The sequence below is a fragment of the Xenopus laevis genome, chromosome 9_10L (assembly GCF_017654675.1).
Source record: "Xenopus laevis strain J_2021 chromosome 9_10L, Xenopus_laevis_v10.1, whole genome shotgun sequence".
NCBI lineage: Eukaryota > Metazoa > Chordata > Amphibia > Anura > Pipidae > Xenopus > Xenopus laevis.
This window is the reverse complement of record NC_054387.1, coordinates 109880742-109900267: the sequence shown is the minus strand read 5'-3', so window position 1 is coordinate 109900267 and position 19526 is coordinate 109880742. Positions and strand designations below refer to the sequence as shown.

At 40.5% G+C, this 19526-nt stretch overlaps 1 protein-coding gene across 4 annotated transcripts in view; it reads left to right on the top strand.

The window, feature by feature from the left end:
* trrap.L (transformation/transcription domain-associated protein L homeolog) overlaps nucleotides 1–19526 on the top strand; it is a 132337-nt gene that overhangs the window by 62737 nt on the left and 50074 nt on the right. For all 4 annotated transcript variants that reach the window (XM_041575843.1, XM_041575844.1, XM_041575846.1 and 1 more), the window contains exons 49-56: nucleotides 4413–4626; nucleotides 5137–5316; nucleotides 6757–6903; nucleotides 7638–7757; nucleotides 7941–8228; nucleotides 10858–10995; nucleotides 11317–11429; nucleotides 12593–12728. In XM_041575843.1, coding sequence (XP_041431777.1) covers nucleotides 4413–4626; nucleotides 5137–5316; nucleotides 6757–6903; nucleotides 7638–7757; nucleotides 7941–8228; nucleotides 10858–10995; nucleotides 11317–11429; nucleotides 12593–12728 — 1336 coding nt within the window. The remainder of the gene's footprint in view (nucleotides 1–4412; nucleotides 4627–5136; nucleotides 5317–6756; nucleotides 6904–7637; nucleotides 7758–7940; nucleotides 8229–10857; nucleotides 10996–11316; nucleotides 11430–12592; nucleotides 12729–19526) is intronic.

The following is a 19526-nucleotide window of genomic DNA, read 5'->3' as shown; positions in this document are numbered from 1 at the left end:
TCAGGGTTTTACTCCAACCTGTTTACAGTACCAAAGAAGGATGGGGGACTACGGCCAGTACTAGATCTCAAGGGTCTCAACAAATTCATTCGGTCGATACGCTTCAAGATGGAAACGTTGAGGTCGGTAATTCGGGGGATGGAACAGGGTCAACTGATGATGTCCTTAGACATCAAAGATGCCTACCTACATGTACCGATTTGGCCTCCTCATCAATGTTATCTCCGATTCGCATTCAAAAACAAGCACTATCAGTTCGTGGCGCTTCCGTTCGGACTATCGTCCGCCCCCAGAGTGTTCACGAAGTTAATGGCTGTAACAGCGGTCACGTTGAGGCTACAAGGGATTTCAGTGACCCCCTACTTGGACGACCTCCTCCTGAAGGCCAGATCAGAGATGAGGGCCAAGGAGGATTTACAGAAGGCGGTACAGTTGTTACAGGACTTCGGATGGACCATCAACTGGTCGAAGTCCAATCCCCACCCCAGCCACAACATGTTGTTTCTGGGTCTGGAATTCAACACGATTTCGCAGACTGTAAGTCTACCCGCAGAAAAACAGATCAGGATCAGGGATCAGGTGCGGTCACTCTTATCCAGCCAATGGATAACGGTGCACAGGGCAATGCAAGTTTTAGGGACGATGGTGTCGGCCATCGAGGCGGTACCTTTCGCACAAATACACCTTCGACCGCTTCAAGCAAGCATTCTTACTTCATGGAAAGGGGGTCCGCTATCTCGACTCCTTTCATTATCACAACCGACAAAGAAAGCATTGCGGTGGTGGCTGAGTCCGAAGAACCTAGCAGTAGGTCAATCCTGGGCAACCCCGAACTGGGTTGTGATATCAACGGATGCCAGTCTTCAGGGATGGGGTGCGACTTGCTACAATCAGTCAGCACAAGGTCTATGGTCTCCCGAGGAATCCAGACTACCGATAAATATCCTAGAACTAAGAGCAGTAAAGCTAGCCCTAGCTCAATGGACGAGACAGCTTGCAGAAAAACCAATACGCATTCAAAGCGACAACGCTACAACGGTAGCGTACATAAACCGTCAGGGAGGCACGAGAAGTCGGGCAGCACTGACGGAAGCAAGACAAATTCTACACTGGGCAGAGATCAATTCAGTACAGCTATCTGCAATTCACATTCCGGGAATATCCAATACAAAGGCAGACTTCCTCAGTCGAAATCATCTGGATCCAGGGGAATGGGAACTACACCCAGAAGTGTTCGATCAACTCACGAATCAATGGGGCATTCCCAGCATAGACCTAATGGCTTCCAGAAGCAACCGAAAAGTAACAAGGTTTTTCGCCCGCTACAGGGATCCGTTGGCACTGGGGGTGGATGCCATGACCCAGCACTGGAATTTCAATCTAGCTTATGTATTCCCTCCACTTCCTATGCTACCGAGAGTGCTCAAAAAGATCAAACAATCTCAATTGACGGTAATTGTGGTAGCACCATACTGGCCTCGGAGAACGTGGTTCACCGATCTACGGGAAATGTCAATCGCTCAGCCAGTTCGGCTGGAGTCCAGACCAGATCTTCTGCAGCAGGGGCCCATAACACACCACAACCCCGGACTGTTCTCTTTGACGGGATGGCTGTTGAGATTTCCATCTGGAAGAGCCAAGGATTAGATGAAGAGGTAATACCTACCATGTTGAAGGCTAGAAAAGCATCTTCGTCCAGGTCTTACCACAGAGTTTGGCACTCGTACTACAATTGGTGTAAGGAGTCAGACTTTCCCTTCCTTGAACTACAGTTACCACGAATACTTTCCTTTCTGCAACAAGGTTTAAAAATGGGCCTCAAGCTTAGCTCCTTAAAGGTTCAAGTGTCGGCTCTGTCAATCCTCTTTCAATCTCGCCTAGCGAATGAAGATATTATACGCACGTTTCTGCAAGGAGTGGCACACATCATGCCACCATTCCGCCCACCCGTGGCAGGCTGGGACCTCAATCTAGTGCTGGAAGCATTGCTCGATCCACCGTTTGAACCATTAAGTTCAGTCTCTGATACATGGATTACTTATAAGGTGGTTTTTTCTGGTGGCAATTTCATCTACTAGAAGAGTATCGGAACTCAGCGCCCTTTCATGTGAACCTCCATACTTGATATTCCATAAAGATAAAGCTGTTCTCAGAACGGTACCGACGTTCTTGCCCAAGGTTGTTTCTGCATTTCATGTGAACCAAGAAATCGTAGTTCCTTCTCTCTGTCCAGATCCGAAGAATGATAAGGAACGCCGACTACACAAGTTAGATGTTGTCAGAGCATTGCGATGGTATATTGATCGTTCCAAATCCTTTCGGAAATCCCCTGCTCTGTTCGTTCTTCCATCTGGTCCCCGCAGGGGTCAGCCAGCTTCTAAGTCGGTCTTGTCTAGATGGATCAGAGAATCGATTAAGCAAGCTTATTCTGCAAAAGGAAAACCTCCTCCAGAGGGACTCAGGGCTCACTCTACCAGAGCGGTGGGTGCTTCCTGGGCATGGCGTAACTCAGCTTCCTTAGAGCAAATCTTTAAGGCGGCTACCTGGTCCTCTACTCATACATTTGCCAAATTTTACAAAGTCGACACATATTCTTCCGCCGAAGCTTCTCTTGGACGGATGGTGTTGCAATCCGTAATCAAATAAATTCATATATGTATATACAGCTCGCTCCCACCCTGCTGTTGTTGGGACTGCTTTGTTAAGTCCCCATCGGTCCCTGTGTCCCCCTAAGACGACAGAGAAAACAGGATTTTTGTTACTCACCGTTAAATCTGTTTCTCTGTAGTCGAAAGGGGGACACAGGGCTTCCCGCCTCGGCGAGCTGGTGACCGCTTGGTCACGTTTGAATAGTTCCTTGGTTTACTTTCTGTCTGTTGATAGTTTTAATACTTACGTTAGCAGCTTTGGAACAAACTGAATAGGAATGTACAGTGTGAGGGGTAAAGCCCGTTGGCCACGCCCCTTTAATTACTTCAAGTGTCCTGCCTCCTGGAGGATGGAGCTTAACCCCATCGGTCCCTGTGTCCCCCTTTCGACTACAGAGAAACAGATTTAACGGTGAGTAACAAAAATCCTGTTATGTGTGTAGCCTATTCATTCACATGGCTATACTTTAAAACCATAATTTCCAGTTTGTGGTACAAAGACTCGCACCTACTCTTGTTAGACTTCAACTCCATTGACAAGCTGTTGTAGGACCAAAGGCTAGCTGTACAACGTCTGCACCCACACACTAATACAGACACCAAATAAATGGTGCCACATATCTGCCACGTGTTTAAGGTGGCCCAGTCTACCTGACCAATATTTATGTACTGTGGATGTCGGCAGTTATTATGCATGGTTGGTCAGTGTATGGCTGGATAAGTAATTCAATACATTAGAGAACATGGTCAGAATATGTCATTAACCCCAAGACTACCCATAACTCAACAGCTTATCATGCAAAAGATACAGTGGTTTAGTCCAGCAATACTAAAATCATTACTTTGCAGTCCATCCACTATGGAGGCCTCTGATATAAAACTGGACTTAACCAGAGCCTAATGTCGTTCTGTAGAGGCTTGATCTAGTGTAGTATTGCACAGCAGCTAATTCGATATTTACTTATATTTTTGTAACTGCAGCAGACCAATAAAATATAACTGCTGATTGGTTGCAGCTGCTTAAAGGAACCTGTCTGTGTAACCCTCTACATTGATATTCCTGGAAATTTGAAACTGAAAGTCCCAGTTCAGCCAATGTGAATGAACTCACTGCCTTGTACAGTGTCACCCTGCTCAATCGCTGTTACCATCCATCACATTGCTTTAGATCCTCACCATGGAACGTTTTCTTTCCGTCTCTTTTGTTCATTGATTTTTTCCACGTTACTTTGTGCCAACTCCATTCTAAAACACAAAAAGGAAATGTACTGAAGGTTTCCATTTTAAAACCTTGACAGAATAAGGTGCCAGAGAGACTGGGAAACCTTCAGAATACATTAATATTTCATTTATCCAAAATACCTGCCTTCGCTACAACGTTTTGCTGAGGCTGTCCAAGGCCTTGCAATCTGTAACCGCATACTAAACTCGTGTAAAGGGGAAATTCACCAGGCAACTTATTATTTTTATTTTTTTCCTTATCATTGCTGTATGAGAAAAGCTGCCGGCAGACAAAGTCAGCAGCTTATTGGTCAGTTTATGGGGCTAGATGTTGATTGGGCAGGATTAAAATTCCCGACAGAGGACGGCATCAGTTCGTTGATGCGGCCCTTGATCCTGGCCTTGTGATCCGATTGTTGGGGCCTAGGCAAGTCATTCAAAAAAACCACATAAAATAGAGATAAGGCTACATGTTACTTTAAATGAATTAACATTCCTCAGCAAAGGCTCTATGTGTAATTCTGTGTGTCTGCTCTATTATAGAGACGAGAACCTTTCTGGAAGTGAACTCACAGCCAAGCTGGAACCAGCCTTTCTCTCCGGCCTGCGCTGTGCCCAGCCGCTTATACGTGCCAAATTCTTTGAAGTCTTTGATACCTCCATGAAGCGGCGGGTGTATGACCGGCTGCTCTATATCACTTGCTCACAGAACTGGGAAGCTATGGGAAACCATTTTTGGATCAAACAGTGTATTGAGGTAGGCCCTGTGTTTTGAGTGATGGTCTCATACAGTTATTTAGGCATTGGTTTGGATTAAAATGGCAGTTATATACACATCAGGGTCATATATTGTTTGAAAAGATTATCTACTGTACTGCTGTTTGGACAGACCCATGATTCATTTTAGTGGAAACGTTAAAGGACATGAGGCAAAGCAAATTAACCTGAATGTTGCATCAGCACAAGGCAAAACAAAGGTGCTGCTATAATTGCAGTGTATATAAAAAACACTAAATATATTGGATTGTTTCATGGTCATCTTAAAAACATATATGCATCTTTAAGGCTGGGGTCAGGATTAAGGACACTGCCTTTTTCCAGGAAATAAATAACAATAATTTTCAGTTATTCTCTTTCTTTCCGTGCCTGTTTTAAACACCTTGTCTGTTTGGTGTTTGTCCGCATATGCAATTAACCAGTTTACAACGGTGCCAAAGTGATCATAATGCTAACAAGCCAGTTACAAGTCCTACTTGGTTCTCTTTAGCTCCTGCTGGCGGTGTGTGAGCGAAGCACGACGATTGGCACAAGCTGTCAGGGAGCCATGCTTCCATCTATTACTAATGTTATCAACCTGGCAGACAGTCATGATCGGGCAGCGTTTGCCATGGTTACCCACGTCAAACAGGAGCCCAGAGAACGGGAGAACAGCGAATCCAAGGAAGAGGTAATATTTGCTTTTTCTCAACTAATAAAACCCATTCCCCATAAAACAGAAGTAAAGCATTAAAAACAACAAAAAGCTGAGATGAGGGGTTACATTAAGTTAGCCTGCATGTGCTTTTACTGCGTTTGCCAAGCTATTATGTAAGGTTCCCACATGCTCATGCTGAACTGCTTCAGTAAAGTTCCTCTGCCAATTGTCTCTGCTCAAATTGTGGCACAGATGCTGCAGACCTCCCACTTACACTGTACCAAGCGTGAGAAGATCTCTGTAACAACCATCTTCCCCCTTGGAGACAATTCTATGGCAACTAGAGTGAAATTTTTTTAACCCATTGCTTTTTTTATACTAAGCCACTAAGCATTCGGTCAGCCACCTACAGTCGACTGGCACATAGGGCATTTTGGATAGGCTGCTGCATAACAAGTAGACATACATAGTGTCTGTGGACTGGCCAACTGATACACTAACATGGGCTTAGTAGCCTAGGAAACATTCAGTACTCTGGTAACTGCACAGTTTGTTGGAACCTCCATAATGGTATATGTTCTAGAGTATTCCAGTGCTTGTATTCTATCCAACAAGGGGGATGCTTGGTAAGAGATGCTTTTAAAGGCTAAACTTTAAATTGGACTATGAAAGTTCGGTTACTAACAAAGGTGCAGAGCAGTAAGCCAGACCAACCAATCAGTAATGAGATTCTGTTGCATATAGATGATGCTATTTGTTGGTTGTAGAGATTCCATTAGAATCTAGGTTTCCAATGTGTAGAGCTTTTTTTTTTTATCATCAATATTCAGTTTTGGCGAAATCCAAGAGCCTGGCCTAACCTAATCCGAACCATATTTAACGTTTAAAAAATCGGCTTGCACACTTTAGTCATCAGGTTTTTCCACCCGTGCTCCTGCTTCTCCGGTGCAGAAGAAGGGTTTGGATTTGGTTCGGTAAAGGGGAGGCTGTAGGCTGTTTAGGTTGGGATTTGGGATACTAAATGTACTACATATTCATGAATAGCATGATGAGAGTAAAAGGTTTGGGGTTGTGGGGCTAAATTTTTACAGTATCCTTAAGGTTATTGTAGCTAAGTGGGGCCTTACTATATTGACTCTTAGCAGATACCTGAACTCAAAAAGTCTGAAAAACATGAGGCTTATGTCATTCATGGAACAAGAAAGGAAAGAAATCCTGTGTAGAAGTTGAAGTAGTAGTTGGTAATGCTGAGTAAACCAATATAGTGTTTCAAACCACTATCATTTACTTATAAGATTCTGATATATTCATTTATCAGAAGGTTTGTTCCTTATGATTTATGCAGAGAGAACTGTTTGACCGTTTCTCAGCACCCTAATTTGTCCACACACAGGACAACAAATGCCATGTTTGTACACTGTGTTCGCCACCATAACAAATAGCTATTAAAAACTGTATCCATTTTGTGTTTAGGATGTAGAAATCGATATCGAACTAGCGCCTGGGGATCAAAGTACAAACCCCAAAACTAAAGAGCTTTCGGAGAAGGATATTGGGAACCAGCTGCACATGCTGACCAACAGGCACGACAAGTTCCTGGATTCCCTCCGAGAAGTCAAGGTGAGTGGCTATTCGGCCTCTAAACTTCCCATGGCCATTTTCTAATTTCTGTGCTGGTTTTTCTAATGGCAGTTGCTATTTTATGGCAGTGCTTATACTCACATGCCCGTTCTTTTCTTGCATTTTACTTTGCATAAGTATTAATGCTGATTTCAGAACCAAAATATCATAAATCTCATGACTGCCTCCGTTTTCATTTTTGCCTAAATTGCTGATGCAAAAGGCACAAGAGCTTACAGAGCAATCCTGAAATGAACAGAAGTGAGACTTTTCAGTAATAATGTATCACTTAAGTGGCATGCGGTGGATAGAGGGTGGCTGAATGCTTAGCTTATATGACTCGGAAGGGATCAGAATAATAAAGCAGAAATCTGTTAACCCGTGGACCCATTTATATATATATATATATATATATATATATATATATATATATATATATATATATATATATATATATATATATATATATATATATATATATATATATATATATATATATATATATATATATATATATATATATATATATATATATATATATGCGCACAGGGATGTCCAACCATATCCTCTCCATCTGCATTAATACTAATAATAATAATACTCCATCCTGCAGCCACATCTAAAACAGCACATGGTTCATATAATATATAGTATTTGGCTAAAGACTGCAAAGAATGTTTCTTTATGTAAAACTGGAAGCAAACTGAGATATTTTCCCGTTGTGTTTGCCGCAGACTGGGGCCTTACTGAGTGCGTTCGTTCAGTTGTGCCACATTTCCACCCCTCTTGCTGAGAAGGTTTGGATCCAGTTGTTCCCCAGACTGTGGAAAATCCTTTCTGACCGGCAGCAGCATGTGAGTTCTTCCTAATTTGATATGCTCTTTGTTTTCCAATTAGACAATAGAAAAAGATATGTTTAGGGGTGAGTGCTTCGAGAGGCCTCAGCATGCACTTTGTTGTTATATGTGTTGAAGATCACATCTCATATATGAATCAAATTGGAGCTTTGACATTTATATTATACTTTCCTTTCTCAGGCATTAGCCGGGGAAATCAGTCCGTTCTTGTGTAGTGGCAGTCACCAAATGCAGCGTGATTGCCAGCCAAGTGCCCTGAACTGCTTTGTGGAAGCCATGAGTCAGTGTGTTCCGCCCATTCCTATCCGACCTTGTGTGCTCAAGTACTTGGGGAAGACCCACAACCTCTGGTTCCGCTCCACGCTCATGCTTGAACATCAGGCTTTTGAGAAGGGCCTGAGCCTGCAGATCAAACCCAAGCAAGCCACCGAATTCTATGAGCAAGAGAGCATAACCCCACCACAACAGGTAGGTCCTTCGCATCCATATACATTCATGGGCTTCTGCATCCAGGGGTGCTTTGCCAATGAGGAAAGTTGAGGCTGTCGCCACTAGGTGCCAGGGGCAGCAAAAATGCTGCTCCTGGTACTTTAAGAGCGAATTTCTGGGGGAGGGGGGGGGGGCAGCAGCAACTGCTGCTGCCTCAGGCTGCGGAGGGGCCAGGATCGCCCCTGTCTGCATCCAGCCCTATTGCAAATGTAAAACATAGATAAAGGGTAACTTTTTGCCCCAAGACTGTCTTGTGAAGTTTTAAGACATTCTGACCCAATCCAGACCCTAAACAGGCATAAATACACCCTTAATGAAGCCATTCATATTATGTTTATCAGAGGAGGAAAAAATCCTTCCTGACTGCAGCCTGGTTATTTATTTAACTCTTGAGTCAACATTCCAAGATAATGTGATTTCTAGAGCCCTGCCTAATATGTTTTACTATAAATAGCCAGCGCTTTTTTGAACCTGCCAATGAGCCAGTATTTATCACCTCTGCGATTGCATTACATTGGAAAACCCTTAATAAAAATAAAGATGAAAGCTGCTTTCTTCTTCCCATTGCAAGTAATTACAGACTTATTCATGAGCGATGAAAAGGTAAAGGTCTGCAGAGAGGTTATTATAGTGACCCTTTATATATTTATACAAGGTAATTAAATCTCCATACGGAGGCCTCCTTTTAGTGAAAATAAATGCAATTAGGACAGCAGGTTCTCCTAACTGACGTTCTCTAAACCTACTATTGATTTGCTAACTGTATCCTATAACTTTTGTGGATTGGTGCCCAGGTTTTCACTGACTGTTCAGAGGAAGGGCGGTAAAGAGGCAAGATTATACCTTCCTTACTGCTTCATTTACATTACAAATTGCCTATTACGCTGTTTTCTTCTTCTTTTGCCCTTTAATCCAGTGCCATAAGTGTTATATCCATTACAATATGATTTAATGTAAACATTGCATTATTATTTGCATTTGCATTTATTTCTCATTCTTTTAATTTGTCACTTAGCTATTCCATCAAGCCAGTCTTTCCAAATCCCTTAGAAGAGAAAGGACAATCCACTCTATTCACATCTGAAATTATCCACAAATAAAGAGGCACTGGTTTTAAACCCTTCTTCTACTGCTTCTGTCATTCAAGCCCAAAACCCCCTGTGCTTCCTTCCATGGAGTATCATGAAAACCAATTTATGCAGAAAACTGCCTGTTTCCGCAGTAAAGCGTTGAGAATTGTGCATTTTAAGGCTTCACACCATCATGGAGGCTTATTCTTTTATACATAAAACTGCTAAAGATTTCCTAGGGCCTTGATCCTGCATATTCCCAAAACAATTCCTTGAAAGGTGTGAAATGAGTCTGGAGGGGGCAAAGTGTAATTTGTTGATAAGCCCCAAAATTGCGTTTACAGTTGGATTAATTTGTATTGATACTGCTTTGTTCTGTATAATAGGTGTAAATTGTGTTTCTTATATAAAATAATAGCTCAAATAATTCCTTCGGAATTTCTAATATTATAAAGAAAGCAAAATTTCCATATCAAGCTCTTTATGGAAAGTCTCCCAGTTGTTCTTTCCCTTTGCGTTCAATGGGTGCCCTCCTGCCATTTTGCAAGATTATCTTTATGAATTAGAATCTCTAGAGTTTATTATGGGAATCCCTTGTGTAATTATGTAGTGATCCCCTTAACATCTCTTTAACCCAAACTGTTTAGTTGTCTTGGGTTCTCTAGTTTCATCCTTTTGTATCATAGAATGGTAAGTTAGGAGATACAATATCCAAAAAACTGTTATCCAGAAAGCTCCAAATAACGGGAAGACTCTTCCATAGGTTCGATTACAAAAAAAAAATAACCCAATTGTTTCCTTTTTCTCTGTAATAATAAAACAGTACATTTTACTTGATCCAAACTAAGATAGAAATAATCCTAATTGGAGGCAAAACCAGCCTATTGGGTTTGTTTAATGTTTACATGATTTTCTATGAAAATCCAAATTTAGGAAAGATCCATTTTCCGGTAAAAACCCCAGGTCCCGATTACTCTGAATAATAGGTCCCATGCCTGTGCTATTTTTTTTTCTGGGTTGTAGCTTTTCTTCTACTATAACTAGAAGAGCCTCTAGATCATTTTCCATCAAGATTGCACATAATTTAGACTTATTAATTATATACAATGCATGCTTAATTATGAATACATAACCTTACATTACTCTCCAAACATGTCATAATTGGATTCTCTTGATAAAAAAGAAGACCCACCCTGCATGGTTTTGTGTAACTGGTAAACACATTTCTTCCAGTGCAATTTTGGCAGAGGTCCTGATACCTTTATAGTTCAGGGCTCCCCTTTGCTGTTAAACATTGGGCCCTCCCATAACAAGGTCAAAGAACGTTGTCAGGTAGTTTTAGGGAAAACCAAATAAGTAAGTAATCATTCACCCTTAAATTTCACCCTAATTGACCTTCAGCTTCACAGTTTGGGAACCACTGGCTTTCAGGGAGCCACATGCAAGGGCAATTTTATTTAATGTTATTTTATTTTTACCTTTTAAATGCAAGCCAAGTTGTGGCCTGATTTGTATAGTTTGTCCTTTGGCTGTTTTAGGAGATTTTGGATTCCTTGGCTGAACTATATTCTTTGCTGCAAGAAGAGGACATGTGGGCTGGTTTATGGCAGAAGCGTTGCAAATTCCCTGAAACATCCACAGCCATCGCTTATGAGCAGCATGGATTCTTTGAGCAGGTACCTGACATTTATTGTCTCATGCAGTGCAGCGTTGAAACCTGTGTTTGTTTATTTTTCCCTCTATTTTACCTTATCTTACCTTTTCAGCTGTAAAAAATTATTTCTTTTCTTGTGAACCACTTTTATATCTGCATTGTAAGCCTGACTCTGTGCATCTGATCAGCGAGCGAGAGATTCCAGCAGAGCAGATCACATGCTGGTATCATTGTGCCAATGTGATTATAGATGTATTGATCCGTTTCCTGAGGCAGAAATCTTGCATACCCATCTTCCAGTTCAAACGCTATCGATTCCTTTTTGGGCTTTTAATTCTTTTAGGCTCAAGAAACCTACGAGAAAGCAATGGAGAAGGCCAAAAAAGAACATGAAAGGTGTAATGCGTCTCCTGCTGTCTTCCCAGAATATCAGTTGTGGGAAGACCATTGGATTCGGTAAGTATGTCAATCCTGCCACTTCTGATTTATTTGAGCGTGCCGGTTGGTTCTGCACATTTTTCTTTTTCTGTCTTAAACGAGTGGTTCACCTTTAACTTTTAGTTTGTCATAGAATGGTTAATTTTAAGCAACTTTAAAATTTTTAGTATGTTGTGAAATGGCCAGTTCTAAGACACTTTTCAAATGGTCTTAATTTTTTTTTATAGTTTTTGAATGATTTTGTCTTTTTTCTGACTCTTTCCAACTTTTAAATGGGGATCACTGACCCCATATTAAAGGAGAACTAAACCCTAAAAATTAATAGGACTAATGCCCTGTTTTATATACTGAACTTATTGCACCGGCCTAAATTGTCACCGTCTCAATAGCAGCAATGATCCAGGACTTGTCACAGGGGGTCACCATCTTGGAAAGTGTCTGTGACACTCACATGCTCAGTGGGCTCTGAGCAGCTGTTGAGAAGCTAAGCTTAGGGGTCGTCACAAAATCTCATGCAGAAAATGAGGTTGGCCTGTCATATAAGATGATGCTTCAAGGCTGATTATTAAATTCTGATACTGGTTTCTGTGCTGCTATGTAGTAATTATCTGTATTAATTACTAATCAGCCTTATATTGTGACATTTCTATTCCATGTGTACTGTATATTGTGGGTCAGTCCCTAAGCTCAGTAAGTGACAGCAGCACAGAGCATGTGCAATGAATCCGCAGAAAAGATGGGGAGCTACTGGGGCATCTTTGGAGACACAGATCTTTACTGCTAAATGGCTCTGATTGCCTTGGACTGGTACAGAAACCCAAAACATAATATACATCATTTCTAGCTACTTCTTTAGTTTAAGGACTTTCCTTATCCTTTAAAAACAAATGCTCTTTAGGGCTACAAGTTTGTTATTGCTACTTTTTTTATTACTTATGTTTCTATTCAGGCCCTCTCCTATTCATATTTCAGTCCTTTAATCCAATGCATGGTTGCTATGATAATTTGGATCCTAGCAATTGCCCTTTATGAAATAGTTAAAGCATATGATGGGGTAAACCTGACTAAAAGTATTTTGCACCAATCAGAATGACGTAACAAACAAAGAAATATCTTTGCCGTGTCATTGGATGTTTTCCGTTATGCGTGTATTGTGATTCTGACTTATGTCTCTTCTAAAGATGTTCAAAAGAGCTGAACCAGTGGGAGGCATTGACGGACTATGGTCAATCAAAAGGCCACATCAATCCATACCTCGTCCTTGAGTGTTCTTGGAGAGTTTCTAATTGGACGGCTATGAAAGAAGCTCTGGTGCAGGTCAGAACCATCCTTTCTTACTCTGCTGGGTTGCTTTAATAATAAGTTCCCCTTGTTCTTACTGACGATGTTTGTACAAAGTCAGCATTACAGCTCATTTCACAGAGGCAATAAATGGCTCTTTGGGGAATCTCTTTGATTTAGAACACAGCTGCAATTTCTGGCAACAAACACATATTCCCAATAAATGTGTTTTTTTTTTTTCATTCTGTCATGTTTTATATTTTGAGTTTCCAGCAGTTTTGGTGAGTGGGGTGGGGAGAGAAGGAAGGAAAGAAGAAGCCTGAATCTATCCTGTTTTATTTTGATTCTTTTTACATATTTCTTACCAGCGGATCGTTTGTTCCCTTTTCCACTTTTTCTCTCTACACATTCATAATTATATCTTGGAAAGACTAAGGGGCAGCCAAGTAGTGGTTATTAATATTCAAAACACAAGACCAGAGAGTATGGACTCTTTGTTATCTGTCTATCTGTACACAGCTGACGGTGTGTGGTGGGAAATAAGAGCTGCAGGGAAATGAAGTGGGGTTGCCTTTTACTTACTCTATTCCTGATGGGTAGGCTGTATACAAGGCTTCTGCATGTTAAAGAATGGTTTATATTCACACCTTGAGCTTTTTCATGCCTGTATTGCCCACATCGTGAAACACGCACCTACCTACCTACACACACACCCCTTACCTCCCCAGGGCATTTAGGGGGGTCCCCCGTAATTTATTTTATACATTTTTCCCACCTGGACATTTTTTTTTTCTGGCTGCTGACCCATACTTGCACTAGAGGGTGTTGAATTACTGCCATTATATGTATATAGGTGTGGGTGGTTACGTCGGAAACTCATGTACTCGGATGCAAGAGAGTAACAGTCACTTGGGTGTTGACTTGGTAATTTTTTAGTTGAAGAATAGGGAAATGTCTAATTTCAATACTGGAAAAAATCATGGGCATATTGGATATGTTTCCAAATTAGGATAGTTCCTAAACTAGAAAAGCAATTGCTGATATTTCAGGATCAATCATAGAGACTTTGTGTGGACAATCAGTAGGGTGTTTCTTAAAGGGGCAGTATTTCTCCTTGCCCAGCATAAGTTCTACGAATAGGGCTTGTGAATCTTGGTTTTTGTTATTTCTTGAACTAAACAGGGAAAACCAAAGCTTCTCTATGATTGCTCCTTGCAGAGTACATAATTAGCTTACCAGTGCACGGATAACCCCATGCATAATGGACTTTTGCTAACAAAACAGCCACAACAATGGATGAAGGCAAGTGGGCTGTATGTTGGTAATCTAATCCTCATAAGGATCAGACATGGAGTAACTTCAATTTCCCTGTTTATCAAGTTTTCATGATTTAAACAATAGGCAAAATGTATGTTCAGCACAAGCCTTGTTTATGTCGGACAAGGCGGATACTGCCTCTCTAAGCTGGCCACACACTGACCGACTCCCTGTATATATACACGTTGTGTATGCTGATGGGTTTGGCACAGATCAGTTAGTTGAATCAGTCAGGAATGGGAGAGGCCAAATACAGATCTATATAATAGGATATTACAATTCTGTACAAATGGCTTTTGTTGGGAAATGTGTGTTTACAAGCTTCTGCCTCTATTGAATTCAGGAAAGGCAAAGTCTGATTCACAGCCTTATTTTGTTGACTAAGCTGGGCTTTTATCAAGGTCAATGCAGTAAAATAACTCCTATAAATGTGTCCATTTGTTCAGCTGGACATTGCACAGTAAAACACATACATACATACACATGCTTTGAAAGGAAAATCTATCTTTAACATAGTCATAACTTATTCATGAAAAGCATGTCTTTTAAATGTCGGTCTTCTATGCAGTACAAATCAGTCTATGGAAAAACTGACTGGTTTCCGAACCTGGTAACAAAGTGGTTGTCTTATATGATTTATACAAGGTATACTTACCTATGCTTTCCCTGTAACAGCCGAATAACTTGTCAGAGGTGGCAATAAGTTAAAAGCACTCCAGTTCATGTCATTTCCCGGGTGTAATTTGTATCCGCCTTTAGAAGGCATTACGACTAATGTTCTTGGTTGGAATCCAAGCGTATTGTGCAGAATGACATATTTGAGATGCCACTTTGCTTGGCTCTTGTCCTTTCCAAAGACCCCAGGCACAAGGTACATAATGTACCCAATCTGTACTCATGATAGATGATTATTGTGCAGAAAAGTGATGTTCAAGAGCAGCCGGTAGCAGGACGTTGGCGATTATTTAACCAAATAAAATGTTTCATGCTACTTGATATTACCCAGTAGAACGTGGTCTCTGACTGCTCTTCTGCAGTTAAAGGGAAAAAAAAAGAACAGCTGTTAATTCAAACAAAAACATTATTTATAGCTATTGCCTGGGGAAATAGAGATGATTTTGGGGTCCTGGCTGCCCATCCTTCATACAGGGGGTTTCAATGTGTGCCAACGAGGATTTGAACTCTTTCATATTCTGGCTATTTAAAGGGATTCTTTCAGTTTTTATTACTAAATTACAATGTATACAATGCACATAATACATTCTACCATTTACGATTTTATTCTTGAACCAATAAATGCATTTTTTTTGTTTAGTTATACAGTACTGATGTGTAGGCAGCCATCTCAAGGTAATTTTGCCTGGTCATGTGCTTTAAGAAAGAGCCAGTGCTTCACAATGGAACTACTTTCAGATACCTTTCAGATATCTTGCAGCGCAGCAGTAAACAGTGACTGGTTTATCAGAGCACAAGTCACATGATTGACAGCAGCTGAGAAACTAACAACATGTCTAGCCCCATGTCAGATTTCAAAATGAAATATAAAAAAAATATATCTGTTCGCTCTTTTTAAAAACAGATTTCAGTGCAGGAGTCTGCTGGAGGAGTGGTATTAACTGATTTATTTTGTAAAAACATGTTTTTCCATGACAAAATCTCTTAAAGACTGTCATTTCTAAATTTATTAGCGAAGCTCTATGTTTGCTTGCATTTTGGTGGAACATATCACAAATTCTGGCAAAACAAAAAAAAAAAACATTCTGCACCTTATTTTTATTTTTTACATTTTACATCCCTGGCTAACAGCGACGTGTACATGTGATTAATACACGCATTATCCTTTCCCCGGCTGCATTTTTCCCATTTAGATAGAAGAGTAGATAAATGGTACAGTAGATTTTTAAGCCTTGAGTCGAAACTGAGAGAATTGATCACGTCTGACAGCTTGTACTTGTGATGGCTTGCATGTTGAACAGAAGTGACAGCCACCAGTGACTTCAGGCACAGGCTTCTATTGAAAGATATTTTCCGTAATGAGGCGTGTACTAATGGACTACCCAACAAAATGCTAACGCCATAAATTGTGATGCCGTTGCCGCAGCCCGAGACCTTGTCTGTGGAAAAAAATGTTTGAGGAAATCTGTTTATTTCATTGGTGATGATGAGCAGAAGAATCAGAACGAGTCTTTTTCTATTCTTATACAGTAACGATGCTTAAGAATCAATTCCTGATCAGCTGGTGTACAATTGTTTTCCAGAATTCTGCATTATTACCACAAGCAGTTCTGATGACATATGTTGTAGCCAACACAACGAGCTGCACTGAGCCTCAAGGAAAGGTTTATCTTGCACATATTGGCTACTAAATAGAACTGCTTAACACCCTATCTACTTTATTATTATTATCCTCCTTTTATAGAGCGCACTAGCACAGTTGATGTTCTATTTTTGTTAAATCAGCACCTGCATGTTTGATTGTATATAAGCAGAGAAGCCATACAGAACTGATCAGAGTTTTTGGATGCTAGAGCTGCCTATTCTCTGTCCAGCTGGAGATGCACAACCAGATGAGGCCCTTCAAAACATTTCTAGAGCCTGGAGGGCTTTGTGGGTTTATTTGTACTTCCTTATCCTTCTACACAAATATGGCCCTTGAATATTGGTTATATAATGGTTAATTGACCCACGCTATGGGGAAAAAGTGGCACAGCACTCATAGTCTATATAGAATGTCTCATATCTGACAAAGCATACATAACATCTCCTTGACCAAAGTTTTGCAAGTTTTGTAAATTACCAAGGTGCTGAAGTAATTTCTGCATGATATGAAATTGGACTAATCCTTGGCTTTCAGTTGAGCCAAATCTAAACCCTAGACGTTAAAGCAGGAGCGCCCATACTTCAGTAATGCAGGGTGTACTTTTAGTGATGTTGTCCCATTATGATCTACATCGATAAAGTAATCTGTTCCATGGAAAATATTACTTTAAATTCTATTATAAATCAATATAATATTGTATTACTATATTTAAAAAACAATTATTTCTTATGTAGCTTTAACAGAATAAATATCTGAATGAAACAGAAGGGTCATTTAGACAATCTGTTTGTTGACAGTGTCTTGAGATGTACTGATAACCAATTAAAGGTCTACTGGTAACATAGTAACATAGTAACATAGTAACATAGTAACATAGTAAGTAAGGTTGAAAAAAGACACATGTCCATCGAGTTCAACCTTTTTTTTTTTTTTTGTTTATTAACTAACTATCTGCCAGTTGATCCAGAGGAAGGCAAAAAACCCATCTGAAACCTCTCCAATTTGCCTTAGAGGGGGAAAAATTCCTTCCTGACTCCAAAATGGCAATCGGACTAGTCCCTGGATCAACTTGGACTATGAGCTATTTCCCATAACCCTGTATTCCCTTACTTGCTAAAAAGCCATCCAACCCCTTCTTAAATCTATCTAATGTATCAGCCTGTACAACTGATTCAGGGAGAGAATTCCACATCTTCACAGCTCTCACTGTAAAAAACCCCTTCCGAATATTTAGGCAGAACCTCTTTTCTTCTAATCGGAATGGGTGACCTCGTGTCAGCTGGAAAGACCTACTGGTAAATAAAGCATTAGAGAGATTGTTATATGATCCCCTTATATATTTATACATAGTCATCATATCACCCCTTAAGCGCCTCTTCTCCAGCGTGAACATCCCCAATTTGGCCAGTCTTTCCTCATAGCTAAGATTTTCAATACCTTTTACCAGCTTAGTTGCCCTTCTCTGTACCCTCTCTAATACAATAATGTCCTGTTTGAGTGATGGAGACCAAAACTGTACGGCATATTCTAGATGGGGCCTTACAAGTGCTCTATACAGTGGAAGAATGACCCCCTCCTCCCGTGACTCTATGCCCCTTTTAATACAGCTCAAGACCTTATTTGCCCTTGATGCTGCTGACTGGCATTGCTTGCTACAGCCAAGTTTATCATCTACAAGGACTCCAAGGTCCTTTTCCATAATGGATTTGCCTAGTGCAGTCCCATTAAGGGTATAAGTGGCTTGGATATTTTTACATCCCAGGTGCATGACTTTACATTTATCAACATTGAATCTCATTTGCCACTTAGCTGCCCAGATTGCCAGTTTGTCAAGATCCTGTTGCAAGGATGCCACATCCTGGATGGAATTAATTGGGCTGGATAATTTTGTGTCATCTGCAAACACTGATACATAACTTACAACACCCTCCCCTAAGTCATTAATGAACAAGTTAAATAAAAGTGGACCCAATACTGAGCCCTGGGGGACCCCACTAAGAACCTTACTCCAAGTAGAGAATGTCCCATTAACAACCACCCTCTGTACCCGATCCTGTAGCCAGTTTCCTATCCATGTGCAAACGACTTCATTAAGCCCAACAGACCTTAGTTTAGAAAGCAGTCGTTTGTGGGGCACAGTATCAAACGCTTTGGCAAAATCCAAATAGATCACATCTACTGCCCCCCCACTATCCAGAATCTTACTTACCACATCATAAAATGCAATCAAATTCGTCTGACATGACCTATCCTTGGTAGATCCTGATCTAACCTTTGGACACCCCTGCTTTAAAGCAACCTATAACTGAAGGCAAGACACTTTTCACAGATTGTGAAAATTTTGCTAAAATGTTACATATGGGTTCCAATATCCGGAAACCTGCTCCTAATTAAGGAAAGACCATCTCACATAGACTTCATTTTAATAAAATATTCAAAGTTTAAAAAAAAAATAAAAACAATTTCCTTTTTCACTGTAATAATAAAACGGCACCTTCTACTTGATCCAAATTTAGATAAATGAATCCTTTTCAGAGGCAAAATCAGCCTATTGGGTTTGTTTAAATTATTTTAGTGCACCTGGTAAGGCTTCATCTTGAGTTTTGGGCTCCAAATATATAAATGAGCTGGAGAGAGTGCAGAGACTAAGTGCAACTAAATTGGTTAGAGATGTGGAAGACTTAAATTATGAAGGTAGACTGTCAAGGTTGGGGTTGTTTTCTCTGGAGAAAAAAGACACATGTGAGGGGACATGATTACACTTTACAAGTACATTAGAGGACATTATAGACAAATAGCAGGGGACCTTTTTACCCATAAAGAGGATCACCGTACCAGAGGCCTCCCCTTTAGACTAGAAGAAAAGAACTTTCATTTAAAGCAACGTAGGGGGTTCTTCACAGTCAGGACAGTGAGGTTGTGGAATACACTGCCGGGTGATGTTGTGATGGCTGATTCTGTTAATTCATTTAAAGGGGACCCGTCACCCAAAAAAATTATTCAAAATTCTATAACAGATTATTCCAGCAACATGAACTTTAATTACATTGTATAAATTATTTGAATCTTGTAAATTATTTGAAGCCTTGCATCATCTCAGAATCTTGTTTGTGCACCAGAATGAAGGACCCGATGTCCATCCCCATGCCCCGGCTACACAATTAAATGGTGAAGAGAACGGGGGAATGTGGGGAGAG